The 26,999-nt window shown below is 38.7% G+C and overlaps 1 protein-coding gene across 6 annotated transcripts in view; it reads right to left on the bottom strand.

The window, feature by feature from the left end:
* Positions 1-26,999, bottom strand: part of HELLS (helicase, lymphoid specific) — a 267,233-nt gene that overhangs the window by 198,794 nt on the left and 41,440 nt on the right. The window contains exons 1-6 of one of the 6 annotated variants that reach the window (XM_053691867.1): positions 11,894-11,912; positions 9,281-9,402; positions 4,204-4,326; positions 3,339-3,401; positions 3,124-3,154; positions 2,825-2,886 (exon numbers count right to left, since the gene is read on the bottom strand). In XM_053691867.1, the coding sequence (XP_053547842.1) occupies positions 2,825-2,886; positions 3,124-3,154; positions 3,339-3,401; positions 4,204-4,326; positions 9,281-9,385 (384 nt within the window). In that variant the 5' untranslated portion in view covers positions 9,386-9,402; positions 11,894-11,912. Of the gene's footprint in view, positions 1-2,824; positions 2,887-3,123; positions 3,155-3,338; positions 3,402-4,203; positions 4,327-9,280; positions 9,403-11,563; positions 11,730-11,893; positions 11,913-26,999 lie in introns of those variants that run through there. The other 5 variants (XM_053691863.1, XM_053691862.1, XM_053691866.1 and 2 more) reach the window with 5 other exon arrangements.

The raw sequence follows: 26,999 nt of genomic DNA, 5'->3' as shown, positions 1-26,999 counted from the left end.
AATTATGATCTGTCAACTTTGTATACAGTGATGTACCAAAGGTAATACATATACACACAAATATTTCTTAATATATTGATTCCTAATAAATTCTTTAGAAACAATGGAGACCCTTTCACAGTACAGGTAGCCCTTAGTTTACACCGGGGTTAGGTTCCAGGAGGAATGGTTGTTAATCTAAACCGTTGTAAACTGAAACCCAGTTTATAACGTAAGTCAATGGGAAGTGAGGGAGTTAGGTTTCAGGCCCCTCTCAAAATTGTCATAACACCTAATACATCATTTTTAAGGTTTGAAAAGAAAACTTTAAATGCTAAACAGCATTATAAACTTAATATAGATTGTATTATCAAACTAAGTTTAATGAACAAAACATTTGCTAAACATCACCTAATAAATTAAACAGATTGCATCTTCATCAAACTAAGTTTAATGAACAAAAACTTTTTTTTACTTGCATTTTTCTGCAAACAGTTCTCTGCATTGTTAGCATGTTAAATATTGGGTCTGCACCTATTCTATGCATTTCAATCAGCAGAAAACTGCAAATATACAGCAGAAGGTTAAAACAAATAGAATGCTAATACCAATCTCTATCCTATGGTTTACTGCGCAGAGAAAAAACCCCACAAAACATACATTTAGAATTGTTCACACCAAAAATAAGCAGATAATGTATACAGGAGATAGTTTTTCTGCAGTATTAATGCTTATAAAAATCAAGTTTATATCCCTAAGAACACCTTTTAATATGCACAGAAGGCAAAAGATAAATATGCATAGGATACGGACCATCATATTCTAGTGCAGAAAAATAGGATTATTATAAATAATCCTTAAAATTCGGAGATACTAGACTCCGAAGATAGGGATAAATCAAAACACAGAAGATTATCCCTAAAAACTTATGCTATATCTCAGGCTCAGAACTCATGAAAGGTCACAAACCGGGAAACTATATAAATACACTTCAGCAGAAATGATAAGACTGACGTTCAACAGCACAGGTGTTTTTCTTTTGTGTCTACTAGAACGTCAAACAGCTAGAGTTTGAAATCAACTCACCAAAAAATGAATTATTCTCATGTAAATAGTCTAGATTTGGGAGAATAAGATTCTCAGTACAAAGAGAACAAGGCTAACTACAAAAAATAGTCCTCAGGATATTACATGGTGTAACAAGAAGCATGTATGAAATCCCAGAGAAATCTGCAGAGCAGAAATAAGGGGAAATACAAACAGGAGAAAGGTATGAGTACATATACCCAAATCATCCCCTGCAATAATAAAACGCCTGACCTGATCATCATATCAGAGTGCATAACAGACAGGGACAGAATAGATACATGTCTGTCTGATGAGGATACAGAAAAAAATGAAAATTCATAAGGTGCAGTAATAAAAGAGCCACTAGATGGAAGCAGACAAGAGGCTACAGTAGAAATATAGGGAAATTCAGTGAAAGTAGACAAGTCTTAAATAAAAAAAAAACACAGCAGTCTATCACACAAACTTCATATCCCAGAACACCAACTATAGGGAAATGTAACACTTACCTATGTCCCTAGAACACATCTGCATGTAATCAGACCTCAGTTAAAATGCAGAAAGAACCTGATCTGATAATAGGGTTCTTAACTCACAGATAAGGCTGCCATCATAAAATGGATCCATATAAAGATTAGACTAACTTTCGTAGCTTGAGTGTCACAGTTTACATGGGATTAAATCCAGGACTGCTGGCTTCTATTACTGGGAATATTTCTGAGCCACAGGTTAGCCTTTGCTGAGCACATATGTCCCAAGATAAACTCAAAAGTGCACCAAACACCGCCATTGGCAGGAATAGACACAGCGTAACAAGTCAAGAGACTTAAAAATGGGGCAGACTATACTGTGCTATAGATATCCGCTATTAGAAGTGATTAGCGCTACAGGGGAGGGTATCTCATGAGAAATGCAAGATAGTGTCAGGGCCCATACACCTGTTACCAGCATAACTACGCTGGATGCTAGAGGTCTAAATTTGGACAAAAGCGAGCTATGCCTCAATGATTTAAACAGATGCACCACCGCCCTAATAAGCGGACTAGCATCAGAGTGCATAACAGTGAAAAAGCCATAAACTAACGCTTCATTTTCAAGTTCTGTAGTTCAGATATTCCTGGACCCACTAAATAAAATTAGCAAAAGTCCCCCACCTTAGCCGTTAAGCCCCCTCACTTAGACCACAAGCCATGGAAGGATAAGGAAATTAGGGACTTGCCAGTATTACAGATTTCTCAGCAGACCCCGGTGGGAAAGAAAAGCTTCCTCCCGACAGGAAACCTGGAGCTTCAGCTGCAGTGTAGGACAGGAACAGTGTCTTAGGTGTGACAGAGAGAACCAACACATGACATGGACCTGTAGACAAGAAAAAACAGTAACCAACCCTGGCTTTATATCAATGGGTAGCAATAATGTTAGAAGTTAAGCAAAGACCACCTTGCCGCCTTCTAACTGCTAACAGCCACCAATACTCTTACTAAAGAGATTGACATGGACAGAGCATAGCCCCAATCCTGGCTTGCAGGGAAAAAGTATCTATAAAAGGATTAAATATCTTCAGACACCATCTTCGCACATCCTCCCGTGAGAGGCTAAGAGAATGACTGGGAATTATGGGTAAGGGAAGTGATACTTAACAGCTCTGCTGGGGTGCTCTTTGCCGCTAGTAACTGGAATGAAATTGTTGGCTCCATGCCATAGGAAAGAAATACATTTTTCTACCAACTACATTTGAAAACATTTTAGTATCAGTCTAAAGTCTTATGGTGTCACTTACCTCTTTGGACATCACATCAGAAATGCTGTAGTTTTCCTCTCTCTGTCTTTTCTTTTTAACGCCTGTAAATATTATAAACTCAGTTATGGGTTCTAAGTAGTGTTATGTGTATTCAAGTCAAATAAAAATAAATTCTGTGTCTTGCAAATGAGCAGACTTGAGGAAATTGACATCTGACAAGCTCACAATTACATTAGTTATATAAGCTTTGTTAACACAGAATTCGAAGCAATACTGGTATCGCAAGCAGAGCAAGTTACCACTATATATACACAAAAAGCTAAATATAATATACTTACCAGGGTTATCTGCAGAAGTCTGACTTGCATTCTAAAGACAAATATAAAGTTATTAGTATAACTAATCTCACAATCTTCACCACCAGTACACTATACAGACTATAAAATGTTTATTCCTTAACAAAAGTTAAGAGTCTAATTTTATACATTACCACCCCATAATGTCAGGTTGCCATTACCGATAGCTACAAAACCCAGGGACTAGTGTAATGTACCTTCACCGAGTCTGACACCTGTTTCAGCTTCTTTTTTTCTAGCTTCTCTTTCCTTTTTATTTCCTAGAAGGAATAATAATTTATTTACAAACTTAAAACTCTTAAGAGTGGATTACATAAATGTGCTAACTATACCAGTGTGTTTAAGCCATTTGAGGAGGGGGTGATAGAGCATAGCCAATATGGCAGATGTATACACTCAATATTTGTAGTCACTTTCTAGAATTACAGCTTCACTTACACACAATTCTGCTCCTCCTTATGGATTGTGCGTTTAGTACTAAGCTGTGTTCAGCTATGACTTTATCTTCACTGTTCTATGTCGTTTGTCACAAAATACCAATTCTAAAATGCAGTAATGCGCACTATCCCTTGCACAGAGCTGTGCATTTTACACCCCACAATGCACTACTGGTCCGAAGATGAACATAGGCTTTTAGTCTGTAGTAGGCGGCATATGTGTGCACCTGCCAGTCATTGTAGTTCCTGTAACAGTGACTTTACAGGCACCCCCCCCCCCCCAACAAATCAGGAACTTCCCAGAGACGAAGATAAGCAAATACTTTTATTACATTTCTTCCTTTATCGGCAAATAGCAGCTACTTAATCGTTAGATGTCTCACTGTTTGTGATGTCTGATAGAAAACTCTTCTGCACAGGCTTTTATACACCAACTACTATAACGTTCTAGAATATTCTTACATTCTACAGTGAAAATAAATTCATAGTGTGTAAGTTTTACATCTTCATGTTTCCCCACAAGTTAGATTTTTATATCACTGACTGCAGATCACATAATACGTTGTATTCGCTGAGGCCGTAGAGGAAAACTGGCATAGTACCAGTGCTGTACAAGGAAACACACCTCTAGTTGCTGCTGCTCCATTTTAGTCAACAAGAATTTGGAATAAATATTACTTTTCTCAAGCAAGTGCTGAAGTCTTTTAATGCGCATCTCATTGGAATCCCTTTCCCAGGACATACGAGCCTGTAGAAAAAGCACAACTATAATCATCTGTTCATAAAGTCAATAGTCCCTGTAATTCAAGTGTAGAATCAACTTAAATATGGTTTTCTTATTAGAATTTAACAGAAGCCTGACAAAAACAACTTCTAAGTATTTATTTGAAGAGCGCTAACAGACTCAACAGCACTTAAACATAGAAATGCAGGCAACAATAGGTTTATTATTACAATTTTAACATATACATTGTTTGCTTTCTTGGTAGTCAGAGTCCACAAAATCCATTCTAATATATGGGAACTGCATCACCTGGCCACCAGGAGTCGTCAGACACCCCAACCAGAGCAATTAACTATCCCTCCTACTTCACATGCCCTCCCAGTAATCTGTATCCAAGGATAGGGACAGCAAGAGACATGGGGTTGTCATCTATAACTGCCACCGCAAAAATATAAAAAACACTTAGTGAGTCCACGAAATCCATTCTAACATATCGAAATACCCAAGCTGTGGAGTCCAAATGAGAAGGGTGGGATAAACAAGCAAAGGAAGTCTCCACGAGGTAAAATCAAACTGATAGAATCTAGTGAATGTATGGGAGCGGAGACCAGGCAGAAGCTTTGCAGATCTGTTGTACTAAAGCCTCAATCTGGAAGGCTTAGGACGTGGAAATCAATTGAGTGGAATAGGCCGTAATACTTATTGGAGGTTGATGACCTGCGTCCAAGTACGCCTATAAGAATAATATTTCCTTACCAAGAGGATAAGGGAAACAGCGGTAGCTTTCTGGCCCTTGCGCTAGTCAGAAAAGTGCACTAACTTGAATGCCGAAAAATCCCTGGTAGCATGAAGGTATAACTTTAAAGCCCTAAACACATCCAAAAATTGTGCAACAAACTTTCTTTGGATGACTTGGGATAAGGACACAAACATGGAACTTCAATTTCCTGATTAATATTGTCTGTCAACACTACTTTAGGTAGAAATTTGAAACTATTTCTCAACACAGCCATATTCTGTTTAAAAATCTTATGAGGGTTGCACTGATGTGCTGATAACTCAGAAAACGGAGTTAAAGAAATTGCCAATAAAAGCTTCCAAGAAAGTAACTTAATATCAAGAGCATCATTGGGTTCAAAAAAAGGGAACGCTGTAGAACTCTAAGAGCGAGATTAAGACTCCAAGGTGGAGCAATTTGTTAGACAACTGGTTGATTCTGGCCAAATCTTACACATCTGGCAATTGTATTAACTTTTTATGAAACACAGAAAGCCAAAATCTGACCCTTAATTGAAATAGATAAAGACCCTTATCTAGCCGTTCCTGATGAAACTGAACACGTGGAATTCATACCTTATCCCAACCGATACCCTTTCCACGCGTTACGATAAAATTAGTCTGGTGACCAGCTTTTACGTGCCTGAACAAGAGTATCGATCAGAGCCACAGAGAAACTTTTCAGAGGCAATATCAGGCTTCAATTACCACGCAGTCAGCTTCAGAGAACCTAGATTTTGATAGAACCACCTCAAGCTAGAAGGTCCTCCCCTTTGAGGAAACTGCCACACAGGAGCAGCTGACATTCTTACAAGGTATGCATACCAAGTCCTGCAAGGCCACGCAGGAGCTATTCGAATTGACAACACTCCCCTGCTTGGTCTACCTGTTTCCTTAGATTGATCTTCGCATATAATTTAAGGAAGTACGGACGATAGGTCCATGGAACCTTTAAAGGCGTCCACTAACTCCACTTGAGGATCGCTAGCTCGAGATCCGTACCTCGGAAGCGTGAAATTGAAACGCAAAACCACAAGGTCTATTTCTAGAGTTCCCCACTGCCAAACCAGTTGCTGGAACACTTACAGATTGAGAGACCATTCCCATAAGTGAAGGGTCTGTCGACATAGATTGTCTGCTTCCCAATTCACCTACTGACGGGATATGAATTGCTGAAAGAAAACCGATATTGCACCCAGGAGAGAATGCAAGACTTCTCATTGCAAGCAAACCCACCCCCCGATGATTGACATATGCCACTGCAGGGCATTGAATATGGCTCTCAATTAAGAATGTTTATAGGTAGGGACACTTCCTGGGCAGACTAAACCCACACAGCTCCACAACCCAAGACTTATATCTGTGGTTCTCCCAAGAAGGACAGAAAACTCATTCAGCGTGATCATTTCAGCTGGCTTAGCATCATGGGAAATTTAGTTTCAAAACCTTTGGTGGGCCACAATTGATGACCCCTGATCTAAATGATTGGGAGACACCCACCAAGAGAGGGAGTCTGGTGGCTGAGTTTAGATATATCAATGGAGTCAAATCTTAGTCTCCATTCCATTAGTTTAGCATGCATAACTGTTGGTCGCCAATAAAAGCGAAAAAACTGCATTGTATCCAACACTGCTACTATGAGTCACACCTACCTCCATACACTGAGCAAACAAAAGGGGCAGGTTTGCCTGAAGGTTCTGACATGCAAATTGGAGCTCGATCTTGCACTGGTCTGTGAGAAAGATATTCATAACCATGGAATCTATGATTACTCACAAAAAACTCACTCATGCAAGACTATATAATTTTCTAGATTTACCTTCCAACCATGAATCTTAAAGTAATTTCACTGTGTGAGGAGCTTGCTAATTGAAAAGCTGGAGCTTGAACCAATATAGCGTCCAAGTAAGGTGCCACAGAAATGCCTTGCAACCTGACTGGTGCTAGAAGAGCGCCCAAAACTTTGTAAAAAGTCTTGGAGCTGTAGCCAATTCTAAAAGGGAGAGCCGTGAACTGGAAATGCTTGCCCAGAAAGGCAAATCTTAGATACTTAAACCTGTGAATTGGAATGTGAAGGTAGGCATCTTTTAGATCCACCGTAGTCATGAACTGAACCTGCAGAACAAGAGGAAGAATGGATCTGATTGTTTCCATATTGAAAGAGGGCACCCTGAATAACACTTTCAGATATTTTAGATCTAGTATAGAGCAAAAAGTTCCTTCCTTTTTGGGGAACTATGATCAGATTTAAGTAAAAACCCATACCCAACTGATCTGGAAGAATTGGGATGATCACCCCCATTGTCTGAAGATCTGAGACGCATTGAAGAAAGGCCACCCTTTTGAGGTTTTTTTGATACAGGGGACAAGAGACATCTGCCTCTCGGGTGTCAAGAGCAGAAACCTATTCAGTAACCCTGGGAATTGATTTCTTGAACCCAAGGGCCATGGATAGAACTGTCCCAGACTGCCTGAAACAGATTTAGCCTGCCCACTTCCGGAGCAGACTGATTGTTGGCTGCCTCTTCATTTAAACTTAGTCAGAAGTTGACTTTCTGGCTTGCTTCTTGTTCCAAACCGTTCAGTTTCCAGGTACCACTGGACTACTACTTTTGGTTAAATAGTTTCTTTGCAATTTATTCTAACGGAAGGATCGAAAATGATCCATGGTCCTACCCTTATCCTGGGGGAGGAAAACCATTCTCCCCCGGGTGAAGTATAGATTTCAAAACCATGTCAGCAGACCAAGATTTCAACCCTAGATCCCTCCTAATACCATAAGGTTGGTATTTTTGCCAGTGATGCGCACAATTTGATTGTGTTACAAACTGAAGGAAGGAATTAGCAGTCTTGAGAGCCTGTATACTATCCTGGATCTTCTCCAAGGGAGATTCAAACAAAATCAACCCCGATAAAGAGTCACGCCGAAAAGGCAGCAGCTCCTGCCACAGCAGCAATGTTTACTGCCGGTTGGAAAAGCAGTCCATGAACAAAGACCCTCACATCCTTAGTTTCCTATCCATAGCGTCCTTGAAGCAAGTGCCATACTCCAGCAGAGTGGTGGTTCTTTTAGCTAAAGTAGAGATGGCAATCTAACTAAGGAACAGTATTCCATAACTCCAATTGAGCATCAAGGACAGCAAATAACTTCTTAAATGAAGGCTATTGAGAGAAAGGAACCCCAGGCTTCTTCCACTCCTTGGAAATTATGTCTGTTAACAAGGAGGGGACAGGAAAAACTAGCCTTGGGTTTGAAAATAAGGTCTATTTTCTGCACTGGCTTATCCACAGCAGGCTTAGACTCGCAAATCCTAAAATCTTAAGTACCTCATTAAGCAAATACCCGAGGTGTTCCATGTAAAATTGAAAAGGTAATATCCTCATCCTCTGACTTCCCATGAGAATCTGCGGATGAAAGTTCACCCTCCGAACTAGACAAGGAGTCATCAGAAAAATGCAAGGAAACCCCATCATTGGAATTAGACTCTGGGGAACAAGGTTTATGCTTCATTTTGCACTCACGGGTGGAAAAGTTTTCAATGCAAGGAAGCCATAACCCCTTTTAACATTGTGTTTTTTTATTATAAAATATGAAAATACATTCACACATTTTGTTTGTACATGACATAATATGCATAAAATTGTATAATTTTAATCTGCTAGATCTACTGAAAACAATCGTGTGTGTTTCTCAATAAAAAAAAAAAAAGCCTACAGCAGGGCAAGAAGCAATGAAAAAATCCACACAGCTCAGCCGTTAAAGGGACACTAAACTCAATTTTTCTCTTTGATTCAGATAGAACATGCAATCTTAAACAACTTACTAATTTACTTCGATTATCACATTTTCTTTGTTCTCTGGCTCTCTTTATTTAAAAAGCAGGAATGTAAAGCTTAAGAGCAGGCCCATTTTTGGTTGAGAACCTGGGTTATGCTTGCTTATTGGTTTGCCAACTGTATCCACCAATAAGCAAGCGCTATCCATGGTGCTGAACATAACATAGGCTGGCTCCTAAGCTTTAAATTCCTACTTTTTAAACAAAGATAGCAAGAGAACAAATAAAAATTGACAGGAGTAAATTAGAGTTGCTTAAAATTGCTACTAAATCTGAATCATTAAAGAAAGAAAAATTGGGTTTAGTATCCCTTAAAGTCGTTCAGAGTCTTCAGACACATCTGTTCAAAAGAGAGATATAACTACCTTTTCCATCATCTTCCGCTCTTCAACCTCAGCAGCCTTTTCTAGCTTTTCTTCCTCTTTCAACATGGACGTTGTTATGAACCCATTATCCTGTAGCGAGTCCATCTCAACTTTAGGTGACTCTGCAAAGAAACCAGATTAATATGCCCACATATCAATTCAATTATTTCCAAATCATAACACTGAAAGTAAAGGTAAGACTGTGTGCTTAACAAGATTTAATAATGTGCCACTGTGCCAGCCTTACATAATACGTGTCTCCGGGTGTGTGACAGTCGTACATAACATTACGTGTGTGTATCAAGGTGTGTGTAGACGCACATAATACAGCATGCTTCAAATTGCCATAAAAAAAGGTGCGTGTGCCAGCCTTCCCTAACACTACATGTGTGTGTGCCAGCCTTCCCTAACACTACATGTGTGTGTGCCAGCCTTCCCTAACACTACATGTGTGTGTGCCAGCCTTCCCTAACACTACATGTGTGTGTGCCAGCCTTCCCTAACACTACATGTGTGTGTGCCAGCCTTCCCTAACACTACATGTGTGTGTGCCAGCCTTCCCTAACACTACATGTGTGTGTGCCAGCCTTCCCTAACACTACATGTGTGTGTGCCAGCCTTCCCTAACACTACATGTGTGTGTGCCAGCCTTCCCTAACACTACATGTGTGTGTGCCAGCCTTCCCTAACACTACATGTGTGTGTGCCAGCCTTCCCTAACACTACATGTGTGTGTGCCAGCCTTCCCTAACACTACATGTGTGTGTGCCAGCCTTACCCAACACTACATGTGTGTGTGCCAGCCTTACCCAACACTACATGTGTGTGTGCCAGCCTTACCCAACACTACATGTGTGTGTGCCAGCCTTACCTAACACTACATGTGTGTGTGCCAGCCTTACCCAACACTACATGTGTGTGTGCCAGCCTTACCCAACACTACATGTGTGTGTGCCAGCCTTACCTAACACTACATGTGTGTGTGCCAGCCTTACCTAACACTACATGTGTGTGTGCCAGCCTTACCTAACACTACATGTGTGTGTGCCAGCCTTACCTAACACTACATGTGTGTGTGCCAGCCTTACCTAACACTACATGTGTGTGTGCCAGCCTTACCTAACACTACATGTGTGTGTGCCAGCCTTACCTAACACTACATGTGTGTGTGCCAGCCTTACCTAACACTACATGTGTGTGTGCCAGCCTTACCTAACACTACATGTGTGTGTGCCAGCCTTACCTAACACTACATGTGTGTGTGCCAGCCTTACCTAACACTACATGTGTGTGTGCCAGCCTTACCTAACACTACATGTGTGTGTGCCAGCCTTACCTAACACTACATGTGTGTGTGCCAGCCTTACCTAACACTACATGTGTGTGTGCCAGCCTTACCTAACACTACATGTGTGTGTGCCAGCCTTACCTAACACTACATGTGTGTGTGCCAGCCTTACCTAACAATACATGTGTGTGTGCCAGCCTTACCTAACAATACATGTGTGTGTGCCAGCCTTACCTAACAATACATGTGTGTGTGCCAGCCTTACCTAACAATACATGTGTGTGTGCCAGCCTTACCTAACAATACATGTGTGTGTGCCAGCCTTACCTAACAATACATGTGTGTGTGCCAGCCTTACCTAACAATACATGTGTGTGTGCCAGCCTTACCTAACAATACATGTGTGTGTGCCAGCCTTACCTAACAATACATGTGTGTGTGCCAGCCTTACCTAACAATACATGTGTGTGTGCCAGCCTTACCTAACAATACATGTGTGTGTGCCAGCCTTACCTAACAATACATGTGTGTGTGCCAGCCTTACCTAACAATACATGTGTGTGCCAGCCTTACCTAACAATACATGTGTGTGCCAGCCTTACCTAACAATACATGTGTGTGCCAGCCTTACATAACAATACATGTGTGTGCCAGCCTTACCTAACAATACATGTGTGTGCCAGCCTTACATAACAATACATGTGTGTGCCAGCCTTACATAACAATACATGTGTGTGCCAGCCTTACATAACAATACATGTGTGTGCCAGCCTTACCTAACACTACATGTGTGTGCCAGCCTTACCTAACACTACATGTGTGTGCCAGCCTTACCTAACACTACATGTGTGTGCCAGCCTTACCTAACACTACATGTGTGTGCCAGCCTTACCTAACACTACATGTGTGTGCCAGCCTTACCTAACACTACATGTGTGTGCCAGCCTTACATAACAATACATGTGTACTACACGCCGTGTGCCATCATGACATACCACAAGTCCCAGCACACGGGGACCTACCGGGCAGGGTACCGGGCTCGCTGACAGGCATAACGTGAGGACCAGATAAAACACTCACGGTTCCGTTAACTCACAAATTTCGCGCCAAACTAGACAGAACGCTCTCCCGCCAGGAAAACCACACCTACTATTATAATTATATTATACAACCCCGCCCACTGATTGGCGGGAGTACAAGCCACGCCCATTGCGGAACACCACACTAACACCACGCCCCTTCATGTAGTTCGGAAACAACCCACTGACCAAACGCCGCGAGATGTTCTATATTCGGACCAAAGCTTCCGCCCTTACTTCACTTACGTTTTATTCGTCTGTTCAGCTGACTATTCCTTAGGAGGCGGGGCTTCAACACTGTGCTGTTCCTTGATTGGCTGAATTTGTCTGCGTACACTGTGATTGGTTGCAAACATAGTTACACCAACATTTTTATCGGTGAATACGGGAGATAAACGTGAAGATCACATTAATCATTTCATTTGTAAGAAAATTAGCGCTGGCACACGGTGAGGTGATGTCTTAGGAAAGTATAGTAATGTCACACACTGAGGGGATATAATGTGAGGATAGTATAGTAATATTACACAGTGAGGTGATATAATGTGAGGAAAGTATAGTAATGTCACACAGTGAGGTGATATAATGTGAGGAAAGTATAGTAATGTCACAGTGAGGGGATATAATGTGAGGAAAGTATAGTAATGTCACACAGTGAGGTAATATAATGTGAGGATAGTATAGTAATATTACACAGTGAGGTGATATAATGTGAGGATAGTATAGTAATGTCACACAGTGAGGTGATATAATGTGAGGATAGTATAGTAATATTACACAGTGAGGGGATATAATGTGAGGATAGTATAGTAATGTCACACAGTGAGGTGATATAATGTGAGGAAAGTATAGTAATGTCACAGTGAGGGGATATAATGTGAGGAAAGTATATTAATGTCACACAGTGAGGGGATATAATGTGAGGAAAGTATAGTAATGTCACACAGTGAGGTAATATAATGTGAGGATAGTATAGTAATATTACACAGTGAGGTGATATAATGTGAGGAAAGTATAGTAATGTCACAGTGAGGGGATATAATGTGAGGAAAGTATAGTAATGTCACACAGTGAGGTAATATAATGTGAGGATAGTATAGTAATATTACACAGTGAGGTGATATAATGTGAGGAAAGTATAGTAATGTCACAGTGAGGGGATATAATGTGAGGAAAGTATAGTAATGGGCAAACAGTGAGGGGATATAATGTGAGGAAAGTATAGTAATGTCACAGTGAGGGGATATAATGTGAGGAAAGTATAGTAATGTCACAGTGAGGGGATATAATGTGAGGAAAGTATAGTAATGTCACAGTGAGGGGATATAATGTGAGGAAAGTATAGTAATGTCACAGTGAGGGGATATAATGTGAGGAAAGTATAGTAATGTCACAGTGAGGGGATATAATGTGAGGAAAGTATAGTAATGTCACAGTGAGGGGATATCATGTGAGGAAAGTATAGTAATGTCACACAGTGAGGGGATATAATGTGAGGGAAGTATAGTAATGTCACAGTGAGGGGATATAATGTGAGGAAAGTATAGTAATGGGCAAACAGTGAGGGGATATAATGTGAGGAAAGTATAGTAATGTCACAGTGAGGGGATATAATGTGAGGAAAGTATAGTAATGTCACAGTGAGGGGATATAATGTGAGGAAAGTATAGTAATGTCACAGTGAGGGGATATAATGTGAGGAAAGTATAGTAATGTCACAGTGAGGGGATATAATGTGAGGAAAGTATAGTAATGTCACAGTGAGGGGATATAATGTGAGGAAAGTATAGTAATGTCACAGTGAGGGGATATCATGTGAGGAAAGTATAGTAATGTCACACAGTGAGGGGATATAATGTGAGGGAAGTATAGTAATGTCACAGTGAGGGGATATAATGTGAGGAAAGTATAGTAATGTCACAGTGAGGGGATATAATGTGAGGAAAGTATATTAATGTCACACAGTGAGGGGATATAATGTGAGGAAAGTATAGTAATGTCACAGTGAGGGGATATAATGTGAGGAAAGTATATTAATGTCACACAGTGAGGGGATATAATGTGAGGAAAGTATATTAATGTCACACAGTGAGGGGATATAATGTGAGGAAAGTATAGTAATGTCACAGTGAGGGGATATAATGTGAGGAAAGTATAGTAATGTCACAGTGAGGTGATATAATGTGAGGAAAGTATAGTAATGTCACACAGTGAGGGGATATAATGTGAGGAAAGTATAGTAATGTCACAGTGAGGGGATATAATGTGAGGAAAGTATAGTAATGTCACACAGTGAGGGGATATAATGTGAGGAAAGTATAGTAATGTCACAGTGAGGGGATATAATGTGAGGAAAGTATAGTAATGGGTACACAGTGAGGGGATATAATGTGAGGAAAGTATATTAATGTCACACAGTGAGGTGATATAATGTGAGGAAAGTATAGTAATGTCACAGTGAGGGGATATAATGTTAGGAAAGTATAGTAATGTCACACGGTGAGGGGATATAATGTGAGGAAAGTATAGTAATGTCACACAGTGAGGTGATATAATGTGAGGAAATTATAGTAATGTCACACAGTGAGGTGATATAATGTGAGGAAATTATAGTAATGGCATACAGTAAGGTAACATAATGTGAGGAAAGTATATTAATGTCACACAGTGAGGTGATATAATGTGAGGAAAGTATAGTAATGTCACACAGTGAGGGGATATAATGTGAGGAAAGTATAGTAATGTCACACAGTGAGGGGATGTAATGTGAGGAAAGTATAGTAATGTCACAGTGAGGGGATATAATGTGAGGAAAGTATAGTAATGTCACAGTGAGGGGATATAATGTGAGGAAAGTATAGTAATGGCACACAGTTAGGGGATATAATGTGAGGAAAGTATAGTAATGTCACAGTGAGGGGATATAATGTGAGGAAAGTATAGTAATGTCACACAGTTAGGGGATGTAATGTGAGGAAAGTATAGTAATATCACAGTGAGGGGATATAATGTGAGGAAAGTATAGTAATGGCACACAGTGAGGGGATATAATGTGAGGAAAGTATAGTAATGTCACAGTGAGGGGATATAATGTGAGGAAAGTATATTAATGTCACACAGTGAGGTGATATAATGTGAGGAAAGTATATTAATGTCACACAGTGAGGTGATATAATGTGAGGAAAGTATAGTAATGTCACAGTGAGGGGATATAATGTGAGGAAAGTATAGTAATGTCACAGTGAGGGGATATAATGTGAGGAAAGTATAGTAATGTCACAGTGAGGGGATATAATGTGAGGAAAGTATATTAATGTCACACAGTGAGGTGATATAATGTGAGGAAAGTATATTAATGTCACACAGTGAGGTGATATAATGTGAGGAAAGTATATTAATGTCACACAGTGAGGTGATATAATGTGAGGAAAGTATAGTAATGTCACAGTGAGGGGATATAATGTGAGGAAAGTATAGTAATGTCACAGTGAGGGGATATAATGTGAGGAAAGTATAGTAATGTCACACAGTGAGGTGATATAATGTGAGGAAAGTATAGTAATGTCACACAGTGAGGTGAAATAATGTGAGGGGAGTATAGTAATGTCACACAGTGAGGGGATGTAATGTGAGGAAAGTATAGTAATGTCACAGTGAGGGGATATAATGTGAGGAAAGTATAGTAATGTCACAGTGAGGGGATATAATGTGAGGAAAGTATAGTAATGTCACAGTGATGGGATATAATGTGAGGAAAGTATAGTAATGTCACATTGAGGGGATATAATGTGAGGAAAGTATAGTAATGTCACAGTGATGGGATATAATGTGAGGAAAGTATAGTAATGTCACAGTGAGGGGATGTAATGTGAGGAAAGTATAGTAATGTCACAGTGAGGGGATATAATGTGAGGAAAGTATAGTAATGTCACAGTGAGGGGATATAATGTGAGGAAAGTATAGTAATGTCACAGTGAGGGGATATAATGTGAGGAAAGTATAGTAATGTCACATTGAGGGGATATAATGTGAGGAAAGTATAGTAATGTCACAGTGATGGGATATAATGTGAGGAAAGTATAGTAATGTCACAGTGAGGGGATATAATGTGAGGAAAGTATAGTAATGTCACAGTGAGGGGATGTAATGTGAGGAAAGTATAGTAATGTCACAGTGAGGGGATATAATGTGAGGAAAGTATAGTAATGTCACAGTGAGGGGATATAATGTGAGGAAAGTATAGTAATGTCACAGTGAGGGGATATAATGTGAGGAAAGTATAGTAATGTCACATTGAGGGGATATAATGTGAGGAAAGTATAGTAATGTCACACTGATGGGATATAATGTGAGGAAAGTATAGTAATGTCACAGTGAGGGGATATAATGTGAGGAAAGTATAGTCATGTCATACTGAGGGGATATAATGTGAGGAAAGTATAGTCATGTCATATTGAGGGGATATAATTTGAGAAAAGTATAGTAATGTCACACAGTGAGGTGATATAATGTGAGGAAAGTATAGTAATGTCACACAGTTAGGGGATGTAATGTGAGGAAAGTATAGTAATGTCACACAGTTAGGGGATGTAATGTGAGGAAAGTATAGTAATGTCACAGTGAGGGGATATAATGTGAGGAAAGTATAGTAATGGCACACAGTGAGGGGATATAATGTGAGGAAAGTATAGTAATGTCACAGTGAGGGGATATAATGTGAGGAAAGTATATTAATGTCACACAGTGAGGTGATATAATGTGAGGAAAGTATATTAATGTCACACAGTGAGGTGATATAATGTGAGGAAAGTATAGTAATGTCACAGTGAGGGGATATAATGTGAGGAAAGTATAGTAATGTCACAGTGAGGGGATATAATGTGAGGAAAGTATAGTAATGTCACAGTGAGGGGATATAATGTGAGGAAAGTATATTAATGTCACACAGTGAGGTGATATAATGTGAGGAAAGTATATTAATGTCACACAGTGAGGTGATATAATGTGAGGAAAGTATATTAATGTCACACAGTGAGGTGATATAATGTGAGGAAAGTATAGTAATGTCACAGTGAGGGGATATAATGTGAGGAAAGTATAGTAATGTCACAGTGAGGGGATATAATGTGAGGAAAGTATAGTAATGTCACACAGTGAGGTGATATAATGTGAGGAAAGTATAGTAATGTCACACAGTGAGGTGAAATAATGTGAGGGGAGTATAGTAATGTCACACAGTGAGGGGATGTAATGTAAGGAAAGTATAGTAATGTCACAGTGAGGGGATATAATGTGAGGAAAGTATAGTAATGTCACAGTGATGGGATATAATGTGAGGAAAGTATAGTAATGTCACATTGAGGGGATATAATGTGAGGAAAGTATAGTAATGTCACAGTGATGGGATATAATGTGAGGAAAGTATAGTAATGTCACAGTGAGGGGATGTAATGTGAGGAAAGTATAGTAATGTCACAGTGAGGGGATATAATGTGAGGAAAGTATAGTAATGTCACAGTGAGGGGATATAATGTGAGGAAAGTATAGTAATGTCACAGTGAGGGGATATAATGTGAGGAAAGTATAGTAATGTCACATTGAGGGGATATAATGTGAGGAAAGTATAGTAATGTCACAGTGATGGGATATAATGTGAGGAAAGTATAGTAATGTCACAGTGAGGGGATATAATGTGAGGAAAGTATAGTAATGTCACAGTGAGGGGATGTAATGTGAGGAAAGTATAGTAATGTCACAGTGAGGGGATATAATGTGAGGAAAGTATAGTAATGTCACAGTGAGGGGATATAATGTGAGGAAAGTATAGTAATGTCACAGTGAGGGGATATAATGTGAGGAAAGTATAGTAATGTCACATTGAGGGGATATAATGTGAGGAAAGTATAGTAATGTCACAGTGATGGGATATAATGTGAGGAAAGTATAGTAATGTCACAGTGAGGGGATATAATGTGAGGAAAGTATAGTCATGTCATACTGAGGGGATATAATGTGAGGAAAGTATAGTCATGTCATATTGAGGGGATATAATTTGAGAAAAGTATAGTAATGTCACACAGTGAGGTGATATAATGTGAGGAAAGTATAGTAATGGCACACAGTGAGGTGATATAATGTGAGGAAAGTATAGTAATGTCACACAGTGAGGGGATATAATGTGAGGAAAGTATAGTAATGGCACACAGTGAGGTGATATAATGTGAGGAAAGTATAGTAATGTCACACAGTGAGGGGATATAATGCGAGCAAAGTATAGTAATGTCACACAGTGAGGGGATATAATGTGAGGAAAGTATAGTAATGTCACACAGTGAGGGGATATAATGTGAGGAAAGTATAGTAATGTCACACAGTGAGGTGATATAATGTGAGGAAATTATAGTAATGGCATACAGTAAGGTAACATAATGTGAGGAAAGTATATTAATGACACACAGTGAGGTGATATAATGTGAGGAAAGTATAGTAATGTCACACAGTGAGGTAACATAATGTGAGGAAAGTATATTAATGACACACAGTGAGGTGATATAATGTGATGAAAGTATAGTAATGTCACACAGTGAGGTAACATAATGTGAGGAAAGTATATTAATGACACACAGTGAGGTGATATAATGTGATGAAAGTATAGTAATGTCACACAGTGAGGGGTTATAATGTGAGGAAAGTATAGTAATGACACACAGTGAGGGGATATAATGTGAGGAAAGTATAGTAATGTCACAGTGAGGGGATATAATGCGAGCAAAGTATAGTAGTGGCACACAGTGAGGTGACATAATGTGAGGAAAGTATAGTAATGTCACACAGTGAGGGGATATAATGTGAGGAAAGTATAGTAATGTCACACAGTGAGGGGATATAATGTGAGGAAAGTATAGTAATGCCACACAGTGAGGGGATATAATGTGAGGAAAGTATAGTAATGTTACAGTGAAGGTATATACAGTGAGGAAAGTATAGTGATGTCACATTGAGGGGATATAATGTGATGAAAGTATAGTAATGTCACAGTGATGGGATATAATGTGATGAAAGTATAGTAATGTCACAGTGATGGGATATAATGTGAGGAAAGTATAGTAATGTCACACTGAGGGGATATAATGTGAGGAAAGTATAGTCATGTCACATTGAGGGTATATAATTTGAGAAAAGTATAGTAATGTCACACAGTGAAGTGATATAATGTGAAGAAAGTATAGTAATGTCACACAGTGAGGGGATATAATGTGAGGAAAGTATAGTAATGTCACACAGTGAGGGGATATAATGTGAGGAAAGTATAGTAATGTCACACAGTGAGGTGATATAATGTGAGGAAATTATAGTAATGGCATACAGTAAGGTAACATAATGTAGGGAAAGTATATTAATGACACACAGTGAGGTGATATAATGTGAGGAAAGTATAGTAATGTCACACAGTGAGGGCTTATAATGTGAGGAAAGTATAGTAATGTCACACAGTGAGGGGATATAATGTGAGGAAAGTATAGTAATGTCACAGTGAGGGGATATAATGTGAGGAAAGTATAGTAATGTCACACAGTGAGGGGATATAATGTGAGGAAAGTATAGTAATGTCACAGTGAGGGGATATAATGTGAGGAAAGTATAGTAATGTCACAGTGAGGGGATATAATGTGAGGAAAGTATAGTAATGGCACACAGTGAGGTGATATAATGTGAGGAAAGTATAGTAATGTCACAGTGAGGGGATATAATGTGAGGAAAGTATAGTAATGTCATACAGTGAGGGGATATAAAGTGAGGAAAGTATAGTAATGTCACACGGTGAGGTGATATAATGTGAGAAAAGTATAGTAATGTCACAGTGAGGGGATGTAATGTGAGGAAAGTATAGTAATGTCACAGTGAGGGGATATAATGTGAGGAAAGTATAGTAATGTCACAGTGAGGGGATATAATGTGAGGAAAGTATAGTAATGTCACAGTGAGGGGATATAATGTGAGGAAAGTATATTAATGTCACAGTGAGGGGATGTAATGTGAGGAAAGTATAGTAATGTCACAGTGATGGGATATAATGTGAGGAAAGTATAGTAATGGGCACACAGTGAGGGGATATAATGTGAGGAAAGTATAGTAATGTCACAGTGAGGGGATGTAATGTGAGGAAAGTATAGTAATGTCACAGTGAGGGGATATAATGTGAGGAAAGTATAGTAATGGGCACACAGTGAGGGGATATAATGTGAGGAAAGTATAGTAATGTCACAGTGAGGGGATATAATGTGAGGAAAGTATAGTAATGGGCACACAGTGAGGGGATATAATGTGAGGAAAGTATAGTAATGTCACACAGTGAGGGGATATAATGTGAGGAAAGTATAGTAATGTCACAGTGAGGGGATATAATGTGAGGAAAGTATAGTAATGGCACACAGTGAGGTAATATAATGTGACATGTCTGGTATTCCTTAACACAGGAGATCATAAAGAATCTTTTAGGACCATTTGTTTAATGACTGCACAGGTTGTGTGTCAATAATTAAATTGAGAAATACACAGTTTGGGAAAATAGTTATTGTTTTGCCTTGTTTTTATTTATAGATCAATACCTTGAGTTGTCTACTTTTAAAATATATATACTTTTTTAATCAATGGAGACAGCACCCATCCACCGGGGGGCACAGATTCATCAGGGACTTCCAATCTCAGTATACAAAATGAAAAACAATGGGACCCAGGACTTTTCTCCTTGATGTGGAAGCAATAAAGAAGATATATTATTTTTGATTAGAGGCGGGATTCTATTGTCTTTCATTGTACGTATATGTATATACACATAGTAACACATAAATATATATGTATATACACATAACACGTAAATATATATGTATATACACATAGTAACACATAAATATATATATATATACACATACTAACACATATATATATATATATATACACATACTAACACATAAATATATATGTATATACACATAGTAACACATAAATATATATATATACATATATATACACATACTAACACATAAATATATATATATATACACATATTAACACATAAATATATATTTATATACACATAACACGTAAATATATATGTATATACACATAGTAACACATAAATATATATATATATATATATATATATATATACACATACTAACACATAAATATATATATATACACATACTAACACATAAATATATATGTATATACACATAGTAACACATACATATATATGTATATACACATAGTAACACAAATATATATAGAAACATAGATATTGACGGCAGATAAGAGCCATAGGCCCAGCAAGTCTGCCCGACCTTACCTAACAGTATAAACTTATCTAGTTCGTAGGATAGCCCTATGCTTGTCCCATGCATTTTTAAAGTCCCCCACAGTGTTTGTTGCTACTACCTCTTGAGGAAGTTTATTCCATAAACCAATCACTCTTTCTGTAAAGAAGTGCTTCCTCAAATTACTCCTGAATCTACTACCCTTTAGCTTGAGCTCATGACCCCTTGTTCTTGAATTTTCCATTTTATGTAAAATACCCACAGCCTCAGTTTTACTAAACCCTTTAATGTACTTGAAAGTTGCTATCATATCACCTCTTTCCCTTCTCTCCTCTAAGCTATACATATTTAGGTCATTGAGCCTGTTCTGGTAAGTTTTATTTTTTAGACCATGTACCATTTTGGTATATACACAGAGTAACACATAAATATATATGTATATACACATAGTAACACAAATATATATGTATATACACATAGTAACACAAATATATATGTATATACACATAGTAACACAAATATATATGTATATACACATAGTAACACAAATATATATGTATATACACATAGTAACACAAATATATATGTATATACACATAGTAACACATAAATATATATGTATATACACATAGTAACACAAATATATATGTATATACACATAGCAACACATAAATATATATGTATATACACATATTAACACATATATATATGTATATACACATAGCAACACAAATATATATGTATATACACATAGTAACACATAAATATATATGTATATACACATAGTAACACATAAATATATCTGTATATACACATAGTAACACATAAATATATATGTATATACACATAGTAACACATAAATATATATGTATATACACATAGTAACACAAATATATATGTATATACACATAGCAACACATAAATATATATGTATATACACATATTAACACATATATATATGTATATACACATAGCAACACAAATATATATGTATATACACATAGTAACACATAAATATATATGTATATACACATGTAAACACATAAATATATATGTATATACACATAGTAACACATAAATATATATGTATATACACATAGTAACACATAAATATATATGTATATACATAGTAACACAAATATATATGTATATACACATAGTAACATAAATATATATGTATATACACAGAGTAACACGTAAATATATATGTATATACACATATAAACACATATGTATATACACATATTAACACATAAATATATATGTATATACACATATTAACACATAAATATATATATACACATAGTAACACATAAATATATATGTATATACACATAATGACACCTAAATATATATGTATATACACATAGTAACACATAAATATATATATATATATATATATATACACATACTAACACATAAATATATATGTATATACACATAGTAACACATAAATATATCTGTATATACACATATTAACACATAAATATATCTGTATATACACATAGTAACACAAATATATATGTATATACACATGGTAACACATAAATATATATGTATATACACATAGTAACACAAATATATATGTATATACACATTGTAACTAGTGATGCACCGAAATGGAAATTCTGGACCGAATACGAAAATCCGGGATGCTCTTGGCCGAAAACCGAAACTGATACCGAAAATGTATTTTTTCAAATTATTTTTTTTTTTCCGTTTTTTTTTTGTTGCATAATTAGAGCCAATAAAAAAAGCCCACACTTTTATTGAAAGTAACACACTAAAATTGGACAAAAATATTTTAAAACAATAATATGCTACACAATAATTTTACCAAGAAAAAAAAAACAGGCAAAAAAAATGCCATTTTCGACCAAAATGTTTCTGCGACCAAAATTTTGGTGCATCCCTACTTAAAACAATTATAAATATCAATATACTGTATTATTCTTCATTTAGTTCTATGCAACATAATCATATTTAACAGTTTTTTCTCCAACATAGGTGTGTCCGGTCCACGGCGTCATCCTTACTTGTGGGATATTCTCCTCCCCAACAGGAAATGGCAAAGAGCCCAGCAAAGCTGGTCACATGATCCCTCCTAGGCTCCGCCTTCCCCAGTCATTCTCTTTGCCGTTGTACAGGCAACATCTCCACGGAGATGGCTTAGAGTTTTTTAGTGTTTAACTGTAGTTTTTATTATTCAATCAAGAGTTTGTTATTTTAAAATAGTGCTGGTATGTACTATTTACTCTGAAACAGAAAAGAGATGAAGATTTCTGTTTGTAAGAGGAAAATGATTTTAGCAAACGTTACTAAAATCGATGGCTGTTCCACACAGGACTGTTGAGAGGAATTAACTTCAGTTGGGGGAACAGTGAGCAGACTTTTGCTGCTTGAGGTATGACACATTCTAACAAGACGATGTAATGCTGGAAGCTGTCATTTTCCCTATGGGATCCGGTAAGCCATTTTTAATACAGACAGTAAAAAAGGGCTTCACAAGGGCTTTTTAAGACTGTAGACATTTTCTGGGCTAAATCGATTTATATATAAACATATTTATACTCCATAGCCTTGAGGAATTATTTTAATCTTGGGAATTTTGTAAAATAACCGGCAGGCACTGTATTGGACACCTTATTCTCTAGGGGCTTTCCCTAATCATAGGCAGAGTCTCATTTTCGCGCCTGTATTGCGCACTTGTTTTTGAGAAGCATGACATGCAGATGCATGTGTGAGGAGCTCTGATACATAGAAAAGACTTTCTGAAGGCGTCATTTGGTATCGTATTCCCCTTTGGGCTTGGTTGGGTCTCAGCAAAGCAGATACCAGGGACTGTAAAGGGGTTAAATATAAAAACGGCTCCGGTTCCGTTATTTTAAGGGTTAAAGCTTCCAAATTTGGTGTGCAATACTTTTAAGGCTTTAAGACACTGTGGTGAAATTTTGGTGAATTTTGAACAATTCCTTCATACTTTTTCGCAATTGCAGTAATAAAGTGTGTTCAGTTTAAAATTTAAAGTGACAGTAACGGTTTTATTTGAAAACGTTTTTTGTACTTTGTTATCAAGTTTATGCCTGTTTAACAGATTGACTGTGTTCTGAATGTGGGGAAGCCAAGGTTCCTTCTCATTTAAATAGATGTGATTTATGTGACACAAAATTTAGAGAAAATGATGCCCAAGATGATTCCTCAAGTGAGGGGAGTAAGCATGGTACTGCATCATCCCCCCCTTCGTCTACACCAGTCTTGCCCACACAGGAGGCCCCTAGTACATCTAGCGCGCCAATACTCCTTACTATGCAACAATTAACGGCTGTAATGGATAATTCTATCAAAAACATTTTAGCCAAAATGCCCACTTATCAGCGAAAGCGCGACTGCTCTGTTTTAGAAAATACTGAAGAGCATGAGGACGCTGATGATATTGTTTCTGAAGGGCCCCTACACCAGTGGCCAGGGAGGTTTTGTCTGAGGGAGAAATTTCAGATTCAGGGAAAATTTCTCAACAAGCTGAACCTGATGTGATTACATTTAAATTTAAGTTGGAACATCTCCGCGCTCTGCTTAAGGAGGTGTTATCCACTCTGGATGATTGTGAGAATTTGGTCATCCCAGAGAAACTATGTAAAATGGACAAGTTCCTAGAGGTCCCGGGGCCCCCCGAAGCTTTTCCTATACCCAAGCGGGTGGCGGACGCCCTTCCTCAGGATAGGTCTTTCAAGGCCAAAAATAAACCTAATTTTCGTCCCTTTCGCAGAAACGGACCAGCCCCAGGTGCTACGTCCTCTAAGCAGGAGGGTAATACTTCTCAAGCCAAACCAGCCTGGAGACCAATGCAAGGCTGGAACAAAGGAAAGCAGGCCAAGAAACCTGCCACTGCTACCAAGACAGCATGAGATGTTGGCCCCCGATCCGGGACCGGATCTGGTGGGGGGCAGACTCTCTCTCTTCGCTCAGGCTTGGGCAAGAGATGTTCTGGATCCTTGGGCGCTAGAGATAGTCTCCCAAGGTTATCTTCTGGAATTCAAGGGGCTTCCCCCAAGGGGGAGGTTCCACAGGTCTCAATTGTCTTCAGACCACATAAAAAAACAGGCATTCTTGCATTGTGTAGAAGACCTGTTAAAAATGGGAGTGATTCATCCTGTTCCATTAGCAGAACAAGGGATGGGGTTCTACTCCAATCTGTTCGTAGTTCCCAAAAAAGAGGGAACGTTCAGACCAATCTTAGATCTCAAGATCCTAAACAAGTTTCTCAAGGTTCCATCGTTCAAAATGGAAACCATTCGAACAATTCTTCCTTCCATCCAGGAAGGTCAATTCATGACAACTGTGGATTTAAAGGATGCGTATCTACATATTCCTATCCACAAGGAACATCATCGGTTCCTAAGGTTCGCATTCCTGGACAAGCATTTCCAGTTTGTGGCACTTCCGTTCGGATTAGCCACTGCTCCAAGGATTTTCACAAAGGTACTAGGGTCCCTTCTAGCGGTGCTAAGACCAAGGGGCATTGCAGTAGTACCTTACTTGGACGACATTCTGATTCAAGCGTCGTCCCTTCCTCAAGCAAAGGCTCACACGGACATTGTCCTGGCCTTTCTCAGATCTCACGGATGGAAAGTGAACGTAGAAAAGAGTTCTCTATCTCCGTCAACAAGGGTTCCCTTCTTGGGAACAATAATAGACTCCTTAGAAATGAGGATTTTTCTGACAGAGGCCAGAAAGACAAAACTTCTGAACTCTTGTCAAATGCTTCATTCTGTTCCTCTTCCTTCCATAGCGCAGTGCATGGAAGTAATAGGTTTGATGGTAGCGGCAATGGACATAGTTCCTTTTGCGCGCATTCATCTAAGACCATTACAACTGTGCATGCTCAGTCAGTGGAATGGGGACTATACAGACTTGTCTCCGACGATACAAGTAAATCAGAGGACCAGAGATTCACTCCGTTGGTGGCTGTCCCTGGACAACCTGTCACAGGGGATGAGCTTCCGCAGACCAGAGTGGGTCATTGTCACGACCGACGCCAGTCTGGTGGGCTGGGGCGCGGTCTGGGGACCCCTGAAAGCTCAGGGTCTTTGGTCTCGGGAAGAATCTCTTCTACCGATAAATATTCTGGAACTGAGAGCGATATTCAATGCTCTCAAGGCTTGGCCTCAGCTAGCAAAGGCCAAGTTCATACGGTTTCAATCAGACAACATGACAACTGTTGCATACATCAACCATCAGGGGGGAACAAGGAGTTCCCTGGCGATGGAAGAAGTGACCAAAATCATTCAATGGGCGGAGACTCACTCCTGCCACCTGTCTGCAATCCACATCCCAGGAGTGGAAAATTGGGAAGCGGATTTTCTGAGTCGTCAGACATTTCATCCTGGGGAGTGGGAACTCCATCCGGAAATCTTTGCCCAAATTACTCAACTGTGGGGCATTCCAGACATGGATCTGATGGCCTCTCGTCAGAACTTCAAGGTTCCGTGCTACGGGTCCAGATCCAGGGATCCCAAGGCGACTCTAGTAGATGCACTAGTAGCACCTTGGACATTCAAACTAGCTTATGTATTCCCGCCGTTTCCTCTCATCCCCAGGCTGGTAGCCAGGATCAATCAGGAGAGGGCATCGGTGATCTTGATAGCTCCTGCGTGGCCACGCAGGACTTGGTATGCAGACCTGGTGAATATGTCATCGGCTCCACCATGGAAGCTACCTTTGAGACGAGACCTTCTTGTTCAAGGTCCGTTCGAACATCCGAATCTGGTCTCACTCCAACTGACTGCTTGGAGATTGAACGCTTGATCTTATCAAAGCGAGGATTCTCAGATTCTGTCATTGATACTCTTGTTCAGGCCAGAAAGCCTGTAACTAGAAAAATTTACCACAAAATATGGAAAAAATATATCTGTTGGTGTGAATCTAAAGGATTCCCTTGGGACAAGGTAAAAATTCCTAAGATTCTATCCTTTCTTCAAGAAGGTTTGGAGAAAGGATTATCTGCAAGTTCCTTGAAGGGACAGATTTCTGCCTTG

Source organism: Bombina bombina, chromosome 9, assembly GCF_027579735.1.
Source record: "Bombina bombina isolate aBomBom1 chromosome 9, aBomBom1.pri, whole genome shotgun sequence".
Taxonomy (NCBI): domain Eukaryota; kingdom Metazoa; phylum Chordata; class Amphibia; order Anura; family Bombinatoridae; genus Bombina; species Bombina bombina.
The sequence above is the reverse complement of the archived record's forward strand: the minus strand, read 5'-3'. Positions and strand labels throughout refer to the sequence as shown.